The sequence below is a fragment of the Taurulus bubalis genome (genome assembly GCF_910589615.1).
Source record: "Taurulus bubalis genome assembly, chromosome: 5".
Lineage (NCBI taxonomy): Eukaryota > Metazoa > Chordata > Actinopteri > Perciformes > Cottidae > Taurulus > Taurulus bubalis.
Genome location: NC_136593.1, coordinates 19,432,822 through 19,453,774, shown reverse-complemented (window position 1 = coordinate 19,453,774; position 20,953 = coordinate 19,432,822). Strand labels below are relative to the sequence as shown.

The 20,953-nt window shown below is 43.0% G+C and overlaps 2 protein-coding genes across 2 annotated transcripts; one reads left to right on the top strand and one right to left on the bottom strand.

Annotated features, from left to right (window-relative positions):
* Positions 1-5,020: 5,020 nt before the first annotated feature.
* hcfc1a (host cell factor C1a) lies at positions 5,021-16,148 on the top strand (the record flags this gene model as incomplete). The annotated part of the gene is made up of 27 exons (XM_079217965.1): positions 5,021-5,216; positions 5,790-5,938; positions 6,894-7,054; positions 7,140-7,348; positions 7,586-7,670; positions 7,809-7,915; positions 8,019-8,198; positions 8,302-8,538; positions 8,655-8,803; positions 8,918-9,100; positions 9,190-9,411; positions 9,776-9,880; positions 9,987-10,200; positions 10,547-10,683; positions 10,773-10,920; positions 11,047-11,267; positions 11,509-12,334; positions 12,416-12,585; positions 12,703-12,831; positions 12,933-13,140; positions 13,306-13,581; positions 13,674-13,780; positions 13,866-14,000; positions 14,091-14,276; positions 14,402-14,699; positions 14,779-14,842; positions 14,953-16,148. The coding sequence occupies 27 exons, from the start codon at positions 5,021-5,023 to the stop codon at positions 14,990-14,992; spliced, it is 5,142 nt and encodes a 1,713-aa protein (XP_079074091.1). The 3' UTR covers positions 14,993-16,148.
* Positions 16,149-16,280: 132 nt separating this feature from the next.
* On the bottom strand, positions 16,281-19,260 carry LOC306736807 (ras-related protein Rab-7a). Its single transcript, XM_079218484.1, has 5 exons — positions 19,183-19,260; positions 18,596-18,722; positions 18,274-18,492; positions 17,549-17,648; positions 16,281-17,419 (listed from the first exon to the last, which is right to left on the bottom strand). Exons 1-5 carry the CDS (start codon positions 19,236-19,238, stop codon positions 17,340-17,342), a joined length of 582 nt encoding a protein of 193 aa, XP_079074610.1. The 5' UTR covers positions 19,239-19,260; the 3' UTR covers positions 16,281-17,339.
* Positions 19,261-20,953: the final 1,693 nt, after the last annotated feature.

Genomic DNA, 20,953 nt, shown 5'->3' with positions numbered 1-20,953 from the left:
TAACCTGTTTTCTGCTGGTTTTAGGATGGATGATCTCTACCGTCATTATCGTATCAGGATCAAGAAAGGATTACCCTGTGTTGAGCGTGGATCTCAACAGAAAGCAGAGCATTTCAATTTTTCCACATCAGAATCAAATATTATAGGGAGAGCTTGCATTTGAGATGAACTTTGAGGAAAATTCTGTTATAATCTGCTTCCCATTATGGAAGTGGAGCCTCTTATATATGACCATAAATCTGCACTTCCTGTCTGAAAGGCCGTTACAGGTTCTGCAATTTCTATTGGAAACAAACTTGTGTTATGTACTGAGCAACATCTTACACAGTGAACAGCAAATATTGGTTTCTGCTGCTCTAGCTAAAGGTCAAGGTGTGCCAAAGATCGCTTTATTTTGAAAGAAGGATGTAATAAAGGACTGAGACAGGAAGGTCCAGAGGAGATGTACTAAAGTACTCTGTTATTTAGATGCAAAAATAAACTAGCTAAAAATGTAAATATTATACTAGCAGGACTGTTGTTGAAAGTATAGAAGGAACAGACTTCCAGAATAAAAGGTCCGTTGGGAAAAATCCTTGGGTTCTTTGAGCAATATCAAAAGTAAGTTGTTCATGAGGTAGACAAACACAATATTGGACCTAAGGAAACTCGAAGAGATGTTTATAGGTTACTTTAATTGAAGAAAAAAATCAACCATCAATTCAACAAGTATTTGTACATCATTGTTTTAATCTTTCAGCAGGTTAAAAGGTTTTTGGATATGATGCCATCTTAAATAACTTGAGGACACAAGCAATAAGGATAATTGACATTTGGTATTACATTTCTTAGCTGACGCTTTATAATAAAAACATAGCAATAGAAATGTTCAAAAACAGCTTAATTCCTGTCTGTGAGATTCCTAAACTGATCCTATATAAATAATATAGTTTTTGTGTTTTCTTAGAAAGCAGTACAATCAGCATTTCGTTGTGCAACCGTGTTGTACAATGACAATAAAATGACCTCTGTATAATAATGATTGTTTAGACTTCTGATTTTATTTGTCACAAATCCCTTTAAAAGATGTTTCAATATGGCGATGAAATGAAGATTGATAGAAGAAAAAGGCTCAAACACTGATCTTCTGGGACGCTTATAACGTGAGAACCCACGTACATCTCCTCAAAAACCTCCACCCCCAGCTGCCATTATCCTTGACCCACGTCAACTTGTGAGGATTTGACATGATGATCTCTTTAGGCTTTTAACGTTTAGTTCTCGAGCCGTTTCCTAAGACTCTTACCGTTTGTAAACCATTACCGGCAGCTCAGAACGTTATGGTAAGTCAAGGTGTTTGTCTGAGCTCCATTGACCTGTTTAACCCGCTTCTGTTCTCGCTATTGAGGTGAACATACATGTCAGTGAGCACCGATATGTGACAGTGAAAAAGAATAGTGGGCCTATGTAAGAACAGGCAAGAAGCAAGCCCTTGATTCAAATCCTTCTTCAGGAGGTGAACTGTGAAGATTGGTCATTTAGTTAAATGGTAGATGTTATTTTGGAAGTTCAGATATCTCCACTATTTTTTTCTGTAGTCCGATTCCAATGAGGGTGTTTTTTCTTGTAATTACAATCTTAATTGTGAGTCTTTATGACTTTGAATAGATCCTTGTCAGGAAAGGGATTCCCCTGAGGAACAAAGGAAAGAAGAGATTTTGATTAAAAGGAGTACACATTCCATAGAATTACATGTTACAACGGTTTGTGTCAACTTGCTGGACAATTGATCTGTTAAATTGCTGCTATATTAATACAGACAACATTCAGTATCACTGAAGCACATTATGTATTATTCGTGTCCACTGTTTACGCTTTTTGACTCACTGCTGTGAAGCACACCATGTCAGTTTACCTCTTAACCGTATCTTTTATTGCTCTGGTTATATTTATTTGTATTGTGTGTTGCATTTTACCTTCTATTCTTATACTAGTTGTAAATTCCTTTTATTTAAATTTTTTTTATTCTTCTATTTCTGTCTTGCGCTGCTCCAACACATGGAGCTGGAGAAAGGCATATCTTATTGGGTTTTAACAAGTCTTCATATGATTGAACAGATGTGAGATGGGACCAGCCTTATGCTGTTGTCACTTATTAGCAGGGGATGCCATTTAATTAGACTTTAAACTCAGCCGCTGCATTAGTGCTGACCGTAAAGCTTAAATTTGAAAATTCACGTACTGCTCACTGTAAGGGGATTTAGAAAACTACAATATTGTAGCTATACATTCAAAAACTACATCTGCAAAAAATGTATTACATTCTGATAGTATAAAATGACACGTTGTGTGAGATGGGATAGAAGGTAGGAGTGGCTGTACTATATAATTGTTGAAATGTAACGTGATGAAATGTAATGTTTTGGTCCTATTTTTCACTGTGACCTTTTCATCTTTTAGTCAATACATAATTAATTGCTAACTTTGTTATTGCACTATATTACTGCTCCATTAACAAACTAAAACAACCCCATTTAAATGCCAGGCACACCGAAACAGGTGATTTTGATTGTCAGGCAATTAGACCTCTTGGGTGTCTACAGTCTGTGCCTGATTGACTCTCCCTGTATCGCTCATGAACTTTGTTGCAACTATTAGAACAATAAACAATTATATTTTTTACTGGCACTGGTGATCAGCCTATCATCAACCTGAGCAGAAACTTAATCAGACATAATAACTCCTGTTAGTGTGTGCAGGGTTTTTAAGTTCTAACTATGGTTTTTTAGTCTGTATGGAAATGTTGTTGTTGTTTTTTATTCCAGTACAACAGCACACTAAATCATTAATACAATATTTAACTGATGAGAACCACAACCCCCTGACCCTGTTGTATTTGTACATAACTTGTTCAAGTCTGCTATCTTATCTGGTATGTTGCAAAAAAGGACCAGTGTATATTTGAATGAAACTGTAAGCACAGTCATTTAAATATGCATTAGATGGCTTCTCTCCTATTTATCAATGAAGCAATAATAATACCATATATTGTTATGTTACATCAACAATATATTCAAATAAGTGGGCAATATCTTGTGAAATAGACTGCTATTTCAGTTTACTGACAACACACAAATCAAACTTCTTCTTAAATGTCCACATTTAAAGCATTGTATTGTATCCAGAAGAAATGTGGCTGAACATGTACTGTTTTGAAGAGAGACGATTTGTTAATTGATTTAGATCGCAATGCAGTACTTGTATCAGTGGAGGGCGCACTATCGATGGGTGTGGGCGTGGTAACTGCATAGTACCCTTCACGTGATCGCTTATCTGTAAATAAGTGCTTTTACACTATTATTGTGCATGTATAGGCATACTTAAATCGGTTCTCAGCGGAATAAAATCCGCATCGCCTTCCATATTCAAACAAAAGTGGTTTCAGCACGGATGTCGCCATCTTTACTAAGGGACAATAAGCCGAGTGCTATAACACAACTTGTTGTAATTTTCTGAAACTAGTAATATGTTTTCTTTCCATCGATTTAAATTGTTCCCAAAAGCACCTCACGATGTAAAGCATCCTCCACCGATTCAAAATGGCAAGTGACAAAAAAACGTTATACGTTTCTGTCGGAAATAGTTAGCGAGCGGGTCTCTGTCGCCATGTTTACTTTGGGTGACGCCAACTCTCTTCCATTTTCCTCCGCCTCTGGTTGTCAAGAAGATGGCAGCTTCCAGGCAGGCATGAGAGGAAATACTTCTTCAAAAATCGAATGAATTTGGATTATTGCCTCAAGATAAGACCACATACGCGTGTTTTTTCAATTTCTGCATCGAAATAAGTAAGTGAAATTCAGAAATATTTGCGCCTTTTTCGGTTTGTTATGTTTTGTTGTGGCAGACCGCCCGGCCATTTTTCTTGTGGGAGCTGTAGAACTAGGCCGATTGTCGAAAAGATGGCTGCTTCCAGAGACGGCATGAAACATAATAACACTCTGTTTATGCAGTTTCAGTCCGTTTAGCTGCGTTTTAAGACCGTTGTTGCAACTACACTTGTATCAGGTAATATGTGCATGTCAGTATATAACGCAATTATATTGCATTTAATTGTAATATTTGGCGAAGCTCTGACAGATGCCAGCCTTAAAGCTAACTCTGTTAGCATGAGCGAATTAGGAGGAGCGAGCGACTAGCCGCTAGTGCTAACGGAGTGAAGCTAACGTTAGAATCCACTTGATTACCACAATTGAGCTTAATTTGTTTGAATATTACAACACGATATTCAGTGGCCGTTGTGGCGCGTGCCCTTCACGCTGTTGCACCTGTTAAAATAAGTTTCTAGTATGTATTTAGTGATAATAATTACGTTAAAAGGGACTGTAGATAATGCTAAGCTGGTTAGCTACAATATGGCGACTCCCACAGAGGCATGAAAATAGCCGACTCTTGTTCACAGTCCTAACTGTGGATTAAATGTGTGGTGCGACTACGTAAGGTTCTGCTTTGTTGGCCTACTACCATTTCATTGAATTTGTTTATATATTTAGTGGTTTTCTTCGCTTGTGTGGCTGACTAGCTTTCATCTATTTTTCTTTTTCGTTCGCTTCCGCCATTTTTCAGACGGGCAGTCGCGTTAGCGGCGGTTTGTTTGGTTACAAGATGGCGGCTTCCATGGGTGGAATTCAATGGTTAGAAACAGCTAAGACACAACTCTATGAAAGAGTCGATGTATTTATCAGCACAGCTGCGTCGTCAAACTCACAGCATGGGCTATGAACCAGCAATTACTCTCAAGCTCGTTCTCCGCATTTTTCTGTGCGTTTTGGATTGATTGTGTTCAATAACTAACAGCTAGCTAGCTGCTAACACAGCGAGCGGTAGCTGCCACACAACGACCGCAAACTGTTTAGAAGTTAGCCGACGTTACACGACACGGTCGGTTCCTGCGGATACGTTTCTGGAGTCGTTAACGTGTGACTACCACAATGACTTCAGCAGTCAAGTATAATGTTGTGTATTTATTCTCTTTGACAGAATCATGTCTGCCCCTGGCTCCGCGGTGTCTGGGACCACAGTGTCGGTTCTGCAGCCGCGGTGGAAACGGGTCCTCGGATGGTCCGGTCCCGTTCCCCGGCCCAGGCATGGGCACAGAGCTGTTGCTATAAAGGAGCTTATGGTTGTCTTTGGCGGTGGAAACGAAGGGATTGTGGATGAATTGCATGTATACAACACTGGTAAGACAAACTTTGCATGTGTAACTTTACCGAATATTCGTTGCAGCAAGCACCGTGTTCAACTTAACGAATCATCAGATGTGAAATAACATAAAACTCTTTTTTTCACATTGAGTCTTCGCCCTAAATACATCTATGTTATGTCTGTCCCTGGCTAAAAACAGATTCGTGATGTGTAGAACTGTATAGCGTACAGGCCTCAGCAGGCCAAGCAAGTCCGTGTCGGATTAAATGTGCCCCCCTCTACCGGAGAAAGGGTGTAAATGCACGTTAAAAAAGGCGGGCTAAAATAAAATGGATGATGCTGGTTGGTTTAAGTATATCCTCTGCCCCAGTTTCCTGCACATAAACCAATAAGGACAGACAAATACAGCAAATTTTCTTTCTGTATCCCTATCATTAATTGCAGATTTTGGTTTATGTATAATGCTCATAAGAGGGTTGTTTTGGGGTTTTTCCAGCAGTTCACAGCCATGTTTAGGTCATAACATTAACTTCCTTCATAATTTTAATGACTTCATATGAGTACACCTCAACTGTTAACTTCCATCATCATTGTGTTTTAATTTCTAGCAACAAACCAGTGGTTTATCCCAGCAGTCCGTGGTGATATTCCTCCTGGTTGTGCTGCATATGGTTTTGTCTGTGATGGCACCAGATTGCTGGTGTTTGGTGGGATGGTGGAGTATGGAAAGTACAGCAACGATCTCTATGAGCTACAGGTAATCCGTCTGTGGAAAATAACCCAAAATTTTGTCTTACATTTGCACATTAAGACAATGCAATCGTTTTGATGTGTTCACAATTGTATTGTTGAATTTGAAATAGCTGTTGTTGAAGCTTATGCTACCATGAAATGGAGACTAATATCTTTACAAACAAACATTTTACATGTTAGTGGTCCTGCTCATATTTTTTAAGATCAAAGCAAAGTGCACATGTTCATGGCTACAACAGTCTGTAGAGATTGTTGATGTAGAAAGAGTTGAAAATCACTGTCAAAGTTATAGTTTCAATGTTATGCTATAGCTTTTTACATAAGCAGAGGAAACGCAGAGATGAACAAATGTAATCCATCATTGTTACTTTGTAAGTTTCACTGTTGTGCATGTTGATATTAATGTACTCCGTGCAGTTCAGCTATAGACAGTGATGGTAAGCCATGGAACACAGTTGAATGATGACATGAATTATCAAATGTAGAATGGGTGGTGTGTTGCATAGTTGTCAGTGTGCCATTGATTCTGTTTGTATGTAGTACAAACGTTTTATTCCAACCATATCCCACAACGTCTTACTTGAATATCTGTTAAATGTGGCTGAACGTGATGCTAATTAGCCTAAGTTATTCTGCTTCTGACTCACTTTGCCAAAAATCATGTCTTTATTGTCGTACTTAAAAAACTTCAGTCTGCACAATGAAGGACGTTTAAGTTGTAAATATGTTCTATTTCTGGTTCTGACATAAAATAGATACGTTCCAAATATGTTTTGTCAACCAGAGTCTAGATGTTTTTTAGCCACTGGAAAATGGAATAGATAAATATTAAATGGAAAATACATTTTTAAAAGCCTTATCAGATAGCCAGAATAGGGAATGAGGTAAACTTGTGTTGTTACAGTTTCTGCTCAGACCTGATGATAATATGTTGTCTTGACCATGTTTTTTTGTTACAGGCCAGCAGATGGGAATGGAAAAAGTTGAAAGCAAAAAACCCGAAGAATGGTCCCCCTCCTTGCCCTCGTCTTGGCCACAGTTTCTCGCTGGTTGGCAACAAGTGCTATTTGTTTGGTGGACTAGCCAATGACAGCGAAGATCCAAAAAACAACATTCCCAGGTACAGATGTTTTACCGGCATGACCCTTTGCTCCTACTTTAACCAGCAACACAATTGTGACTTCTGTCTGTTTTTTCATTTTCAGATACCTGAATGATCTGTACACACTTGAGCTACGGGCAGGCTCCAGTGTGGTTGGATGGGATATTCCAATCACATATGGCGTTCTGCCTCCTCCTCGGGAGAGCCACACTGCTGTTGTATACACAGAAAAGACGAGCAGGAAATCTCGCCTGATAATCTACGGAGGGATGAGTGGTTGTCGCCTTGGAGATCTGTGGACACTTGATATTGGTAGGTTTGTACAAGTGTGCATAGAAAAATTATACCACCTGGAGAAAGTGCTGCTATTTATACCCAAACAGGGGTGAGCATAATCACCCTTAGAGTCCCACACTTTCCGAGAAGATTCAAAGTTTTTCAATGATGTGTGACAATAGGCTTTACCCGAGGTACTTTAATGTATCCGGTTGTGTGTCAAAATCCAAAAGGGCTTTTGTATAACATCCTGCTGCTGGTCATTATCTACAGATACCTTGACATGGAACAAACCATCAGTAAACGGGACGGCACCGCTCCCCAGAAGTCTTCACTCTGCCACCACCATCACAAACAAGTGAGACACTGAGTCACCTAAGCAATAACGCAATGAATGTTTTATTTAATCACATCCAAACTTCCAGAAGATCAGGCTGTGTTTGATAGCAGCAGCCTACTTAAATCTCACCGAATTTTCTTTTGTCTAAATTTTCAGGATGTACGTTTTTGGAGGATGGGTTCCATTGGTAATGGACGACGTCAAAGTGGCCACACACGAGAAGGAGTGGAAGTGCACAAACACTCTTGCGTGCCTAAATCTAGGTTGGTCTAACTCTGTATTTATTACACTTAGTTTCATGTGAAAGAGGTTTGAGTAAACCGGTCTTCACTGGAGTTCATTTTTGTAACTTGTGTCTGTCTGTAGACTCCATGTGTTGGGAGACGGTGTTGATGGATACTCTTGAAGACAACATCCCGAGGGCCCGTGCTGGCCACTGTGCTGTAGCCATCAATTCTAGACTCTATGTATGGAGCGGCCGTGATGGTTATCGTAAAGCTTGGAACAACCAAGTCTGTTGTAAAGACCTCTGGTACCTGGAAACGGGTAAGTGTCGTGTAACACGGCTTTGTCATTTAAAGGGACTTCTTTGGGTCAGCTTCTCATATAGTGTCATTGTTGTTGAATGTATTTTCCTCCGCCTCCCCAGAGCGGCCACACGCCCCTGCCAGGGTTCAGTTAGTCCGTGCCAACACAAACTCTCTTGAGGTGAGCTGGGGTGCCGTCTCAACCGCTGACACCTACTTACTGCAGCTGCAGAAATATGACATCCCTGCAACTCCAACTACAGCCTCACCCGTCATGAGTGCCACCCCTGTGCAGCCTTTGAACTCTCCAAAGAGCCCTGCTCTTGCAGCACCCTCTGCTCAGAGCCTAACCCAGACAGGTATTATAACCTCTTTTCCAATGCTTCCAAGTCCATCATTATCACAAAACCAGAAAACCCAGCAATTGCAAAAACGCTGCACATAAAGTCTGATCATCGCTTCCCTTGTGTTCCAGCTGTCTTGAAGGTTGCAGCTCAACAGTCTGCCACAGGCACATCTATTGTCACAGTCCGCCCCAGCCAGCCTGGGAAATCCCCCGTCACCCTGACATCCCTTCCACCAGGTGTTCGTATGGTAATGCCTGCCCAGACCGCCCAAGGATCGGTACGACCAGCAATTTTGCACTGCATTTTTATCATATTAAAATATCATCAGTAAATATCACTATCAGACGATAATAGTCCAATAATGTGTTTTCTTGTTTGTTTATTTTTTCAGCCAATTGGGAGTAGCCCTCAGATGAGTGGCATGGCAGCTTTGGCTGCAGCAGCTGCAGCAACACAGAAGATCCCGCCCTCTTCTTCAGGCACTATCCTCAATGTTCCTGCAGGTGCCACCATTCTCAAAACAGTAGCTGTTTCCCCTGGCACAACCACAATGAAAATGGCTTCTCCACTCATGGTATACATCTCACTAAACATTCTCTTTTCTAATATTCTGTGCATTCTGTCTGTCCTTGGTCAATTCTGAAAATAACATTCTGCTTGTAGGTCAGTAACCCGGCTACCCGGATGCTGAAAACAGCTGCAGCCCAGGTGGGCACGGCGACTCAGTCCTCTCCGACCACCACCAGACCAATCATCACTGTGCACAAGTCTGGTGCAGTCACAGTGGCCCAGCAGGCCCAGGTGGTAACCACTGTGGTGGGAGGAGTGACCAAGACCATCACCCTGGTCAAGAGTCCCCTCACCATGGGGAGTGGTGGCACTCTGGTAAGAGAGTAGGACAATGGGGAAATTCTGTAGCACAATTTAAAACTGGACCACCACTCCGCGAGCACCCTTTGGTGTGTTCACATGCATGCTGTAAATTATGGGTTCTGTAAATTGCGTTTTTCACACTTGTTTTTCATGTCTTTACCTATGACGGTGACGACATGCACTGAGCTTAACTTGTGGGGGAAGGGAGTAAATGTTGAAGGATTCTACTAAGAAAACAGCAAGCATGATGTTAGTGATTTGCATGACTGTTGGTCTGTTAGGGCTGGAATGATCCAGCTTCCCACTGAACTCCCTGTGCTTTCCAATTTTTTTCTGGCGACTCATGAACTTGAGTCTCTCTCTCTTATGTTTGTAGATTTCTAACCTTGGCAAGATGATGTCTGTGGTACAAACCAAGCCAGGACAGACATCGGGTATCACAGGCCATGCTTCCTCTAACCCTCTCACACAGCTCATACAGGTCAGCTATATGTGTGAGTGCAGAAAAAAACAAAACAGGGTGTAGCTTAACACTCCTGAGATGTCTTTCTCTAAATGGTTTGCATAACGTGCGTCCCTCTCCCCAGACAAAGGGTCCCCTCCCAGCCGGCACCATCCTGAAGCTGGTGACCTCCGCAGATGGCAAGCCCACAACTATCATCACCACCTCCCAGGCAGGAGGCACAGGAAACAAGCCCACTATCCTCAACATCAGTGGCGTGTCTCCTACCACCACTAAGCAGGGCACCACCATCATCAAGACCATCCCCATGTCCGCTATCATGGGGGCTGGAGCTGCAGGTCTAAACTCACGCAAGTTCACGTTCTTAACTACATAACACAACGACCTGCACGTTTATGACTGGGAACAGTACTACAAAAGAAGGAATTTTGAAGCAAAACCCAAACGGGATGAACATCTACATCACATGCTTTTTGCTTTGTTGTCATCTGGTTGGATTTTCAGCTGAACAGTGGTTGCATGCCACAACAGAAGTAGTGATGTAGTCTGGCAATCGGTGAATGCAAAAAATAACTAAAGAATTTGAATGTAAATTAACCACGGTCTGGTATTTGGATAGTGTGTCTTGAGTTGGCATAATCAGATGTAAATTAACTTGAGGCATACATGCTTTGGTCCTTGCAGGTGTGACAGGCGGGGCAGGCATGAAAACGCCAATCACAATCCTTACCACAAAGGTGATGACCACTGGAACTCCTGGTAAAATCATCACTTCCATGCCCAAACTTGCCACTGCAGGTGGCCAACAGGGACTGACACAGGTAATCCAACTACTTGCTGGCAGCAGTCTTTATAGCATCATCATTTATGTTGCACATGAGGAGACTGACCCTGAATTGTGTTTCTGTAGGTGGTTTTGAAGGGTGCTCCTGGGCAACCTGGAACGATTTTGCGCACTTTGCCTATGAGCACAGTCGGTGGTGTTCGACTTGTTACACCAGTGTCGGTATCTGCCGTTAAGCCCACTGTCACCACTCTGGTTGTCAAGGGGACTACTGGTAAGAATGAGAATTTTGTTTTTACAGATTTTATTATTAAATCACATTAATATGTTGTTATTGCAGATGTAGTTCTTTGACCCGTTTAGTTTTTCATCTTTTTAATGCCACTTATCTTCCTTCCAGGTGTCACCACTCTTGGGACAGTCACTGGTAGCGTCTCCTCGAGCCTGGCAGGAGGCACGGTGGACAGTTCCAACGCCTCTCTGGTCACCCCCATCACCACACTGGGAACCATCGCTACCCTGTCCAGCCAGGTCATCAGCCCAGCTGCCATAACTGTTTCAGCGGCTCAGACCAACCTGACTACTGCCTCCACATTGCCCTCCTCCACCATGACGGTGCAAGTAAGACCCTGCAGATTGTTGTCCATCCGGTTGTTTTTAAGTGTAATCATCGTGGCTGCAGTATGCACTCTACGCTTTTAATCACTACGTCAAAAGTTAGGTTGTGCTAATGCCCATTTCTGTTACCACAGAACAATGGCAACGCCACTGCTTTAAAAACAATGGGATAAGGGTATAAATGACTTTCTTTGAGCTACCTGACTTGCAGATGACTTCAATTGATTTACTGTCTTCTGCCTAGAACCAGCCCACCCAGGTGACTCTGATCACAACTCCCAGTGGTGTAGAAGCTCAACCAGTGCAGGATCTACCCGTGTCCATCCTGGCTTCACCAACCTCTGAGCAGCCCAGCTCTACTGAGGCTGGAGCAGCTGGAGAAGGCTCTGGGACCGTCACCCTGGTCTGTTCCAACCCGCCCTGCGAGACCCACGAGACCGGAACCACCAACACAGCCACCACCTCGTCGGCTACAATGGGAGCAGGACCGGTCTGTTCTAACCCGCCCTGCGAGACCCACGAGACCGGAACCACCAACACAGCCACCACCTCCTCTGCTACAATGGGAGCAGGACCGGTCTGTTCTAACCCGCCGTGTGAGACTCACGAAACAGGCACCACCAACACAGCCACAACTGCATCATCAAATATGTCTGCACCGCGTGTGTGCTCCAACCCACCATGCGAGACCCACGAAACCGGGACAACTAACACAGCTACCACAGCGTCGGCTAACATGGGAGGAGCCCAGCAGCTGTGCTCCAACCCACCCTGTGAGACCCATGTGACAGGCACCACCAACACAGCCACCCAGTCGTCATCTACCATGAACGCAGGCCAGACGAGCACCGTGCAGAGGGTGTGCTCCAACCCACCCTGCGAAACACATGAGACGGGGACCACCAACACCCCGTCTACAGCCACCTCCGGCATGGGCGGCGACCAGACCAGCACAGCGACGGGCCAGGTCCAGAGGGTTTGCTCCAACCCGCCCTGCGAAACACACGAAACTGGGACCACCAACACAGCCACCACTGCCTCCTGCAGTATGGAGACAGGCGAAGGCACGAGTATATCCAAAAATATTGTAATTGATGAAATAAATGTATTGGTTGTAAGTTAACCTTACATTATGTGTTTGTGTCCATCAGCAGCCCAGCAGACAGAGGAGGGAGCAGAAGGTACCAGCAGCCCAGAAGTGGCCCCCACCACCACCACCACCACTGCAGCAGCAGCAGCAGCTGGCATGGTTACCACGACTCAGGGCAGGGCCATCACTACTGTCACTCAGTCCACACCAGCCCCCGGACCCTCTGTACCTGTAAGAAATGCACTAATATACCGGCCAAATTAACAAGCGATCTAACCACCGCTGCTGAGTCATAGAATCTCAGCCGATGCCTTCCTGAAGCATAATTTTTTATCTTTGTTTCTCCAGTCGATCTCCTCAATCACAGAGGGTGTGAGCACGGCTGCCGGCTCCACAGAGGAACCCATGCAAACTGATGAAACGGCATCAGCAGAAGCTGCAGAGGGAGCAGCCACTGCTATGGAGACACAAGCAGAGGTGAATAACAGTGTGATGTCCCACAAAGCCAGTGTTGGCTTGAAGTCCATCCGATCGAAGAGGTATAGAGTGCGTATTTGACCTGTGATGTGTTCTCTTAGGGAGAAGCAGCCACAGCTACAGCCTTGAATCTACCCTCAGAGCTGATGTCTGAGGGTCAGGGTGCCACTCTCATGGTGACAGGGCTGTCGGAGGAGGAGCTAGCTGTGACTGCAGCAGCAGAGGCCGCCGCTCAGGCAGCAGCCACTGAAGAAGCCCAGGCCCTCGCTATCCAGGCTGTCCTCCAGGCAGCCCAGCAAGCAGTAATGCGTGAGTTCAGCCATAGTATAGTCGGATCTCTCTGCACACTTGGTTTTGCTTTGATTTTGAAATGTAGTGTCATAGATTAAGGGCTGTCTGTAGTAAAGTGGAGGAAAGGCATGGGAGGATTCATGCTGTCAATGTATGTATTCTTCAATATCTTCTCTGTCATAGATGAGGGCGATGGACAGAGCCAGCAGCCCACCACCATTCCCATCATGTTGACCCAGCAGGAACTTGCAGCGCTGGTCCATCAGCAGCAGCAGCTGCAGCTACAGGAGGCTCAGGCTGCTGCACAGCAGGCCTCCGTGGACTCGAGCTTGCCCACTGAGGGCCTCGCCCCTGCTGACAGCCTCAACGACCCCTCTGTCGAGAGCAACGGGCACAATGAGATGGCTGCGGCAGTCACCAGTGCTGTGGCATCACTGCTGCCACGTACCACTGCTGAGAGTAAGAGTTATTGCTTCTTATCTCTTTTTGTTTGATGGCTACTTTAGATTTCTTTTTTAAACAGAGTTTGACTGTTCCTTTTCACTTCACAGCACTCGCTCCATCGAGCACATTTGCACCCTCCGTATCGGTGGCAAGTCCAGCCAAGCTGCAAGCAGCAGCCGCTCTAGCAGAGGTCGCCAATGGGATCGAGGGAGAGGTGAGGTGTTGGACAACATCCGGCTGGTCCAGCTTGGTCAAGCAGAGGAGAAATGTAACGGTTTACTTTTTTTGTTTTCTTACAGAAGCAAGCCCCTCAGCCAACCCCAGTGAAGCCTGTTGCAAAAAAAGAGAACCAGTGGTTTGATGTTGGAATTGTTAAAGTGACAAACATGGTGGTCACCCACTTCTATATGCCAGGAGACAATTCTCAAGGAGATGTAAGTTTCCCAGGAGGCTCCTTTCATGCTTCGATTACTTGATGCCGGAGTGCTCGGTGCATCTCTGACCTCTGTGTTTTTGTTTGGCAGGATGACTCTGGCGTCATGCCAGACTACGGCCAGATGAAGAAAATGGAGCTGCAGCCCGGCACAGCTTACAAGTTCCGTGTGGCTGGAATCAACGCTTGCGGTCGTGGATCTTTCTCTGAGATATCTGCTTTCAAGACTTGCCTACCAGGCTTCCCAGGGGCACCTTGCGCCATCAAAATCAGCAAGGTAAAGCCCCTTTCCCTTCTTTCCTCATGTAGTTGTGGATTTGTCATACTGGTGTGTAAAACATGCCGAGGACACCAGCCATGCTTCCTGGCACTGAGTAGTAATCGTCCACTGTCCCTATGCAGAGCCCAGATGGTGCCCATCTGACCTGGGAGCCGCCCTCGGTGACGTCGGGGAAGATCATCGAGTACTCTGTGTACCTGGCCATCCAGAGCAACCAGACAGCCGAGGCCAAGGCCTCCACTCCGGCACAGCTGGCCTTCATGCGCGTGTACTGTGGACCCAACCCCTCTTGCTTGGTGCAGTCCTCCAGCCTCTCAAACGCCCACATCGACTACACCACCAAGCCAGCCATCATCTTCCGCATTGCCGCCCGCAATGAGAAGGGCTACGGTCCGGCTACGCAAGTTCGATGGCTGCAAGGTGAGCGCACAGTCACAGACTAACTCAGTGAGCAAGTAATTGTCGTTGCATGTGTTTTAACTGTTTTTCTGCTTTGTAGAATCCGGCAAAGATGCCGCCTCTGCAAAACCGGCCGCCAAAAGACCTGGCACCTCCCCTGATACGTAAGTACAGTGTCTGCATTTGGTACCGGCCACACAGGCTCGACATTGACATGGAGCTGATGAATAAAACATGCAATACTTACTCTGGTTTTGTGTGTGTGCTCTTGCAGTAAGGCTACTGGTCCAAAGAAAGCAAGGACGGACCAGTGAGGTTGCCCAGAGACCCCCCTCCCCCTTCCCAGTCTTTTGTCCTTTTTCCACTCGCTGTCCTTTTTTATCAGGAAGACTGAACTTCACCCCTCATTCTCATCCTAATCTCATCCTCCACCCTTCAAGTCTCAGATCAAGACGGCAATGGAGGCAGAACAAGCGTATGAAGCCGAGATGAAAGTCAATCTGAGAGATGTTTCTGTAGATAAAAACCCTCCTTCCTCCTCGTTCTGTTGGTTGTACTATTTTTAGAGCGACACAAACTTAGAAGCACATTATCTTTTTCAGTCACATCCACTCCCATCGTTTAACATCTATTTCTGGCTTGTTTCAGTAGTTAAGCAGTGTAGAGAAGAATTTACATCTTTCACCAACTGGGAGCCAGCCTAAGCTCATTGTTACCTTTTGTTTTATCTTTTGCTTTGTGAATCCTGGGGGATGTAGAGAGAGACTACACAAAATGATGTACAGTGTTGGAAAAAAAAGCTGTGGAGGCATGAGTTTAGATGAGAGGAAAAATCGGTATGGATACAAATAAAGCACTTGTCCTCAACGACAGAGGACATCATTCTTTTTTCCTTTCTTTTTTTGGTCAAAACAAATTTGCTTCATCGAGAACCAAGTCTGTATTCATCGTGCTGGACTCCAGTCTCCTGTAAATGTCATCACTGTGCGCTTTTTACCCCAAGATGAGGACTGATGGCCGACACTTCAAAGTGGACAAAACAAAAGAGAATGACGAAGAGATTTGTAGAGAATGAACGACAGACTTTGCTAGGACTGAGACTTGCAGCACACACACATACACACACAAAAAATCTTCAAAATCTTCCCAAAAAATTAGCAAGCAATGACGCAGAAGATCTTTTGTGTAGTTTATTTTTGTATTTTTTAAGCTTCTTTTTTTTCTTCTCCTGTGTGTCTATGTATGTCGTGTGCATTTTTAAAAAAACATCACTTTTTTTAACAGTTGTTCATCCCCATAGTTTGTGTTCGTGGGAAGATCGGTGGCTGTGTTGCGGTTGCCACTATATTTTTAAAGAAAAGAAATCTTCATTCAGTTGGTTGTGTGTTCTTGTTCACAGATGGTAATGGAAGAGAGAAAGACTTTTGCATTTGTTCCATAGTAGAACCCACAGAGGTTATAGGACTGAAGGGAACTTTGAAGTGGACCCAGGGAGAGTTTTTACTTTGTTTACTTCTCAATGCTTGTGTTGCTTTGTTTGCCAAACATGGAATTTGACGGGGTACGAGGAAAACAACATCAGATCTTTTTCGTACCTCCCCGCCCAAATATCTCCGATCAGTTGTCCCACGCTTTTTATGCTCATTAATGTGGCGTCGCACCTCTTTAATTTTTAGAAATGGCAAATTATATTAGTCGACATATTTTCCCTATCCTATTGATGTATGTGAATCCATTTAATAAATTTTAATTTTTGTTTTCCTTCCACGGCTCTGTATTTCAGACTACAGATGGTGTGCAGCTTACTGTGATGTGTTAACCCGTATGTCGTGGAATGGGGATGTCTCGGGAAGAAAGCTTACATAGCCGGAGTGTACTCACTTGTAAATTAGTTCGTTCATAGAGCAAGAATAAAACAAACAAACAAAAAACAACATCTTGGCCTTTTATATAATTACCTGTAACAAACTGTTTTTACATGTTGGTCATCTCTTGATTGCCTTTTGTGTCTTTACTTATAAAAGAAACAAATATATATATATATATATATATATAAATATATATAGTCTCCCTGATGGTTCTAATTTGCTTCTGTCCAGCTGATTCACTGTAGGAGTCTGAATCACTGCTAGTTTCATTACGGTATAAGAAGTTGTACAGGGAGGAGGTTTCTGGACATGAGTGTGTATCTACTTTGTAAGGGCGGTTTCAGTTGTTACGGTAACGGCCAGGAAGCTCGAGCCGAGGTTTTCGCTCGCCGCCTTTTCTCCGGCTGGCACCTTGGTTTCATGTTTTGTGGTTCCTCCCGATTTCTTACTTCGAAGCGAACGTTCTCTTCATATGCATTCATCATTTTTGTGTGTGTCAGTGTGTCTGTTGAACAAAACTAGACATGCATGCAAAAGCAGTGTATTTTAGTAGTGATGCCTTAAGTTAGACCATAAGCTGAAGGTTCTCAAAAAAAACAAAAAGAAAAAAATTTACTGAGTTTGTTCCTCTCTCTCTCTCTCTCTCCACGTGGTATACAATTGTGTCCTTTCCTTCCACAGTACCTTTGCTGGGTCACTATTTTTGCACCCTCGTTAGATAGGTCATCATCAGCAGTGCCGAGGTCTCTCTGAACTTTCCCTCCCACTCCGGGACGAGTGCTGCTCTCAGCACTCACAGGTGTTGCGAGTTTCTCTCGGCTGTTTGCAGGTTATCTGGAAATGTCCTGTATTTTCCAATGTGTGTTTTTTGTACTGTAGGGAGTAATGTATCTTTTATCATCAAAAAATAAACATGTTAAACATAAAAATAAAAAAAGATGCTGCATCTTTCTTTCTTTCTTTCTTTCCCGCCACAAGAGGCTGAAAAGTGTCGGGTCTCACCTGTTGTAAGCCGCTCCACGTCCAGGTCCTCTTTCGCGCTCCCTTCGAAGTATTCTGCTCCCACCTGACCGCACCACTGCTGGGCCTTGCTGACCGACACCTGCAGGGCCGATCACAGTACATAGAGCATCAAGCAGTGCTGACGTGACGGCGCGTAAAATGTATATAATAATGATAATATAATTACCGTTTATATTACTTGTTTTTCTATTATCTTATTTTACTATGTGCACTTTACCTGTCTGCTGCTGTAATCCTGCAATTTCCCCACTGCGGGACTAATAAAGGAATATCTTATCTTATAAAGATGTAAACAACAGGTGCCATGTACACTTTAGATTGCATTACATTCTAAAAGCCAGATTGTACTGCTCACAGTTGCTGAAAGCTGCTTTGTACTTAATGTAATCGAACCGTCATTGAGAAGTAAAGGCCTCAAGTTAGTTAGATTTATTAATGTTTAAAAGGAAGATTACCTGGATAATACATTGGCTGTGACTTTGGCTGCAGCCTTTATTTTCATTATTGATCAATCTGCCAACAATTTTCTCAATCTGTCATGAAAAGGCCGGCTATATTAAAAAAAAAATCCCTGCCATGAAAGAGTGTATGATTTATAATTTATTGTTGTATAACTGTTGCTCTTATCACCTTTCAAGAGACACCCTTTAGTTCCCTTTCCCCGATCATACAAATCTTTGACACTTGTGTGGACACTTGCTGACCTCCCGGGTGCTCAGGTCAGTCTTGTTGCCCAGCACAATGAAGGGGAAGTGCTGTGGGTCCTGAGGATCGCCCTGGATCAGGAACTCCTTCCTCCACTCCTCCAGGGCAGAGAAACTGGCCGCGGACGTGACGTCGAACACCAGCATGCAGCAGTGGGCCCCCCGGTACAGAGGAGTGCCCAGAGACTGGAACCTCTCCGTGCCCGCCGTGTCCCACATCTGAGGGCAGATTAACGCCCATGTTACAGCATCTGCAGGCTACTGCACGTGCACTGCGCGTCACCGTGGCGGGACACGTGGTCACGTGGACAGGTGGAGCTACCTGAAGGGTGACTGCGTCCCCATCGATGTTGATCGTTTTGGAGAGGAAGTCCGTCCCCACCGTGGCCCGATACATGTTGGTGAAGCGGTGATTCACGTACCTGTTCATGAAGGAGGATTTCCCCACCCTGTGTCAACACACACGCGCGCATTAGGTTAAATGTGTAACACTTAAATCTCTCATAATTCCTCCCAAAGACATTTAGGCTACAGGTTTTACCTTGTTATCTCATTGAATTGGAATCCTCTTAGTATTTACTAATTAAAAAAGTGATAATGACACTTTTTTGACGACATCAAATATAGTACTTTCTTTTAGAATATATATATACATATATATATATATATATATATATATATATATATATATATATATATATATATATATATACATATTTTATGATATGTTTAACAATTGCATACACCACAACAAAAGTATTATCGCAATACAAACCCAAACATTGTTCAAACCCACAGATCTGTGTTTTACATTATGGAGTAAATGAAAGTGAAACGGCTGTTGAGGGTGCAGCAAATCAAAAGTTTAAAACAGAGGAGATTGGATTTAAAAAGGCTAGTCGACGTTACCCGGAGCTTCCTATGAGGATTATTTTCAGTGTCACCGGACTCTTTCTGTCGCTCATGTTCAGGTCTGTTCAGGTTTTGTTTCCACCGGAGTTTCAGCTGCTGCCTTCAAGAGCTCTTCGGAATTTTGCCTTCTCTGTCGTTTGAGGCGCGGCTCAGTAGTCAGGAAAGATGTTAGGAATCCAACTCAGGCTTCTTTTTTTTTTTTTTTTGCTCAGTCTGTCTAACTACTAATTTCAACTAAATTTGACATCAAATCAAAATCAAAATCCTCTCTAAAATGGCAGGAATACAATTATGGTTGGGAAATAAATAAAACTGGACACTTCAAATGCACCTGAGTCTAAAAATATTTACATCAAATAAATTGAACGTCCACGATATGTCGTTGTCTGTAGAATGTATGTTACTATATGTTCCTGTGTACGTAATATACTTTTAATTTAAAAATGGTAATGTACCCAACGTAGCATATTAGTGGCCAATAATCCCAATATTCTAGAGAGAAAAGTGTCCAAGTACCCGAACTCCCCAGATGTCACTTTGATTAATTGTGCATGTCATGTCCGTAGGAAATTACAGTATTTCCTACAGCCCCCGAAGGCACCATAAAACAGCTGCTTTGTCAGGTTGGCACTGAGCTGACCTCTGTCCGGTCAGAGTCACTACCCAAAGGTTCAGCTGATTTCAGAATGAACGTTAAAATAAACTGGAAACAAAACCCAATACTCCCGTCAACACAAAAATAGATGTTTCCCGTGCTAATCTTTTTTATTATTTTGTTTTTGTTTTGCCATGTAAATTGTTCTGCAGAAATTGAAACACAAAAAGAAATCTTAATGTAATACTTTTTAATTTTCAGAGATGCAGTTGTATTATAGTGTGCATTTATTAAATAAACCTACTTGATTGAAAATACTCATCATCTGCTCTGTTTATTTAACGTCACTGTAAATCAGTCATTTTTAAATAAAAATCAATTACTGTAATCTATTGAAGATTATATTTGATAATTTGTTGATGGGCCACTAGGGGGGAGTATAGGCCTCACCTTTCCTACAGGATGTCCTTTCTGTTGGAGGTGGTTTTATCTACAGTACATTATTTTAGGGGATCCATTGTTTTTCATCTGCTTTTTCAACTGAATGTGAAGCTTCTTCATTTCATGCTTGAAAAATGCTCAATACTGGACGTAAACGGACAGAAAAGCCGTCATAGACGAAGGGAACCATATTTACTTACATTTTGCGTTCTGATTTTCTTTCAGTTTTTCCTCTTAATATGTTTTAAAAGGTTTCAGTGAATCTGCATTCATAAAATACAGTACTTTCTTTCAAATCTTTGGTATGACAGTACACAAATATCACAATACAATTTTATAATATATTTGAGAATGTTTAACAATTACATATACCACAAAAAAAATCCTATAGCAATACAAAACCCATCATGTGCACCCAAATGTTCAAACTCACAGATCTGTGTTATGCATTTTTGATATCACACCATGAACTAAAAAAAAGGTATGGAATGTTTATGAGGGGATACGTGTCATCTAGATTATTTTAATTTGATGTACTTAATTGTGATTTTTTTTTTTGTACACCATGTTGTAATTGAATGTGCTGTGATCTTGTACGGCTGCTACTTTGACCAGGCCTCTCTAGTAAAAGAGGTCTTGGATCTCAGTGGGACTTCCTGGTAAAATAAAAAAAATAAAAAACATGTCTTCGGTTTTAATTGTTTCACTTGATGTGAACATCATAAAGCTTAA

Coding starts and splice junctions, on each gene's coding strand:
- LOC306736807 (XM_079218484.1), bottom strand. CDS start 19,238: ATGAGCGACAGAAAGAGTCCGGTGACACTGAAAATAATCCTCATAGGA. Junction 18,723..19,182: donor ATCCTCATAGGAAGCTCCGG/GTAACGTCGACT, acceptor GTGTTGACACAG/GGTGGGGAAATCCTCCTTCA. Junction 18,493..18,595: donor GGGACGCAGTCACCCTTCAG/GTAGCTCCACCT, acceptor ATCTGCCCTCAG/ATGTGGGACACGGCGGGCAC.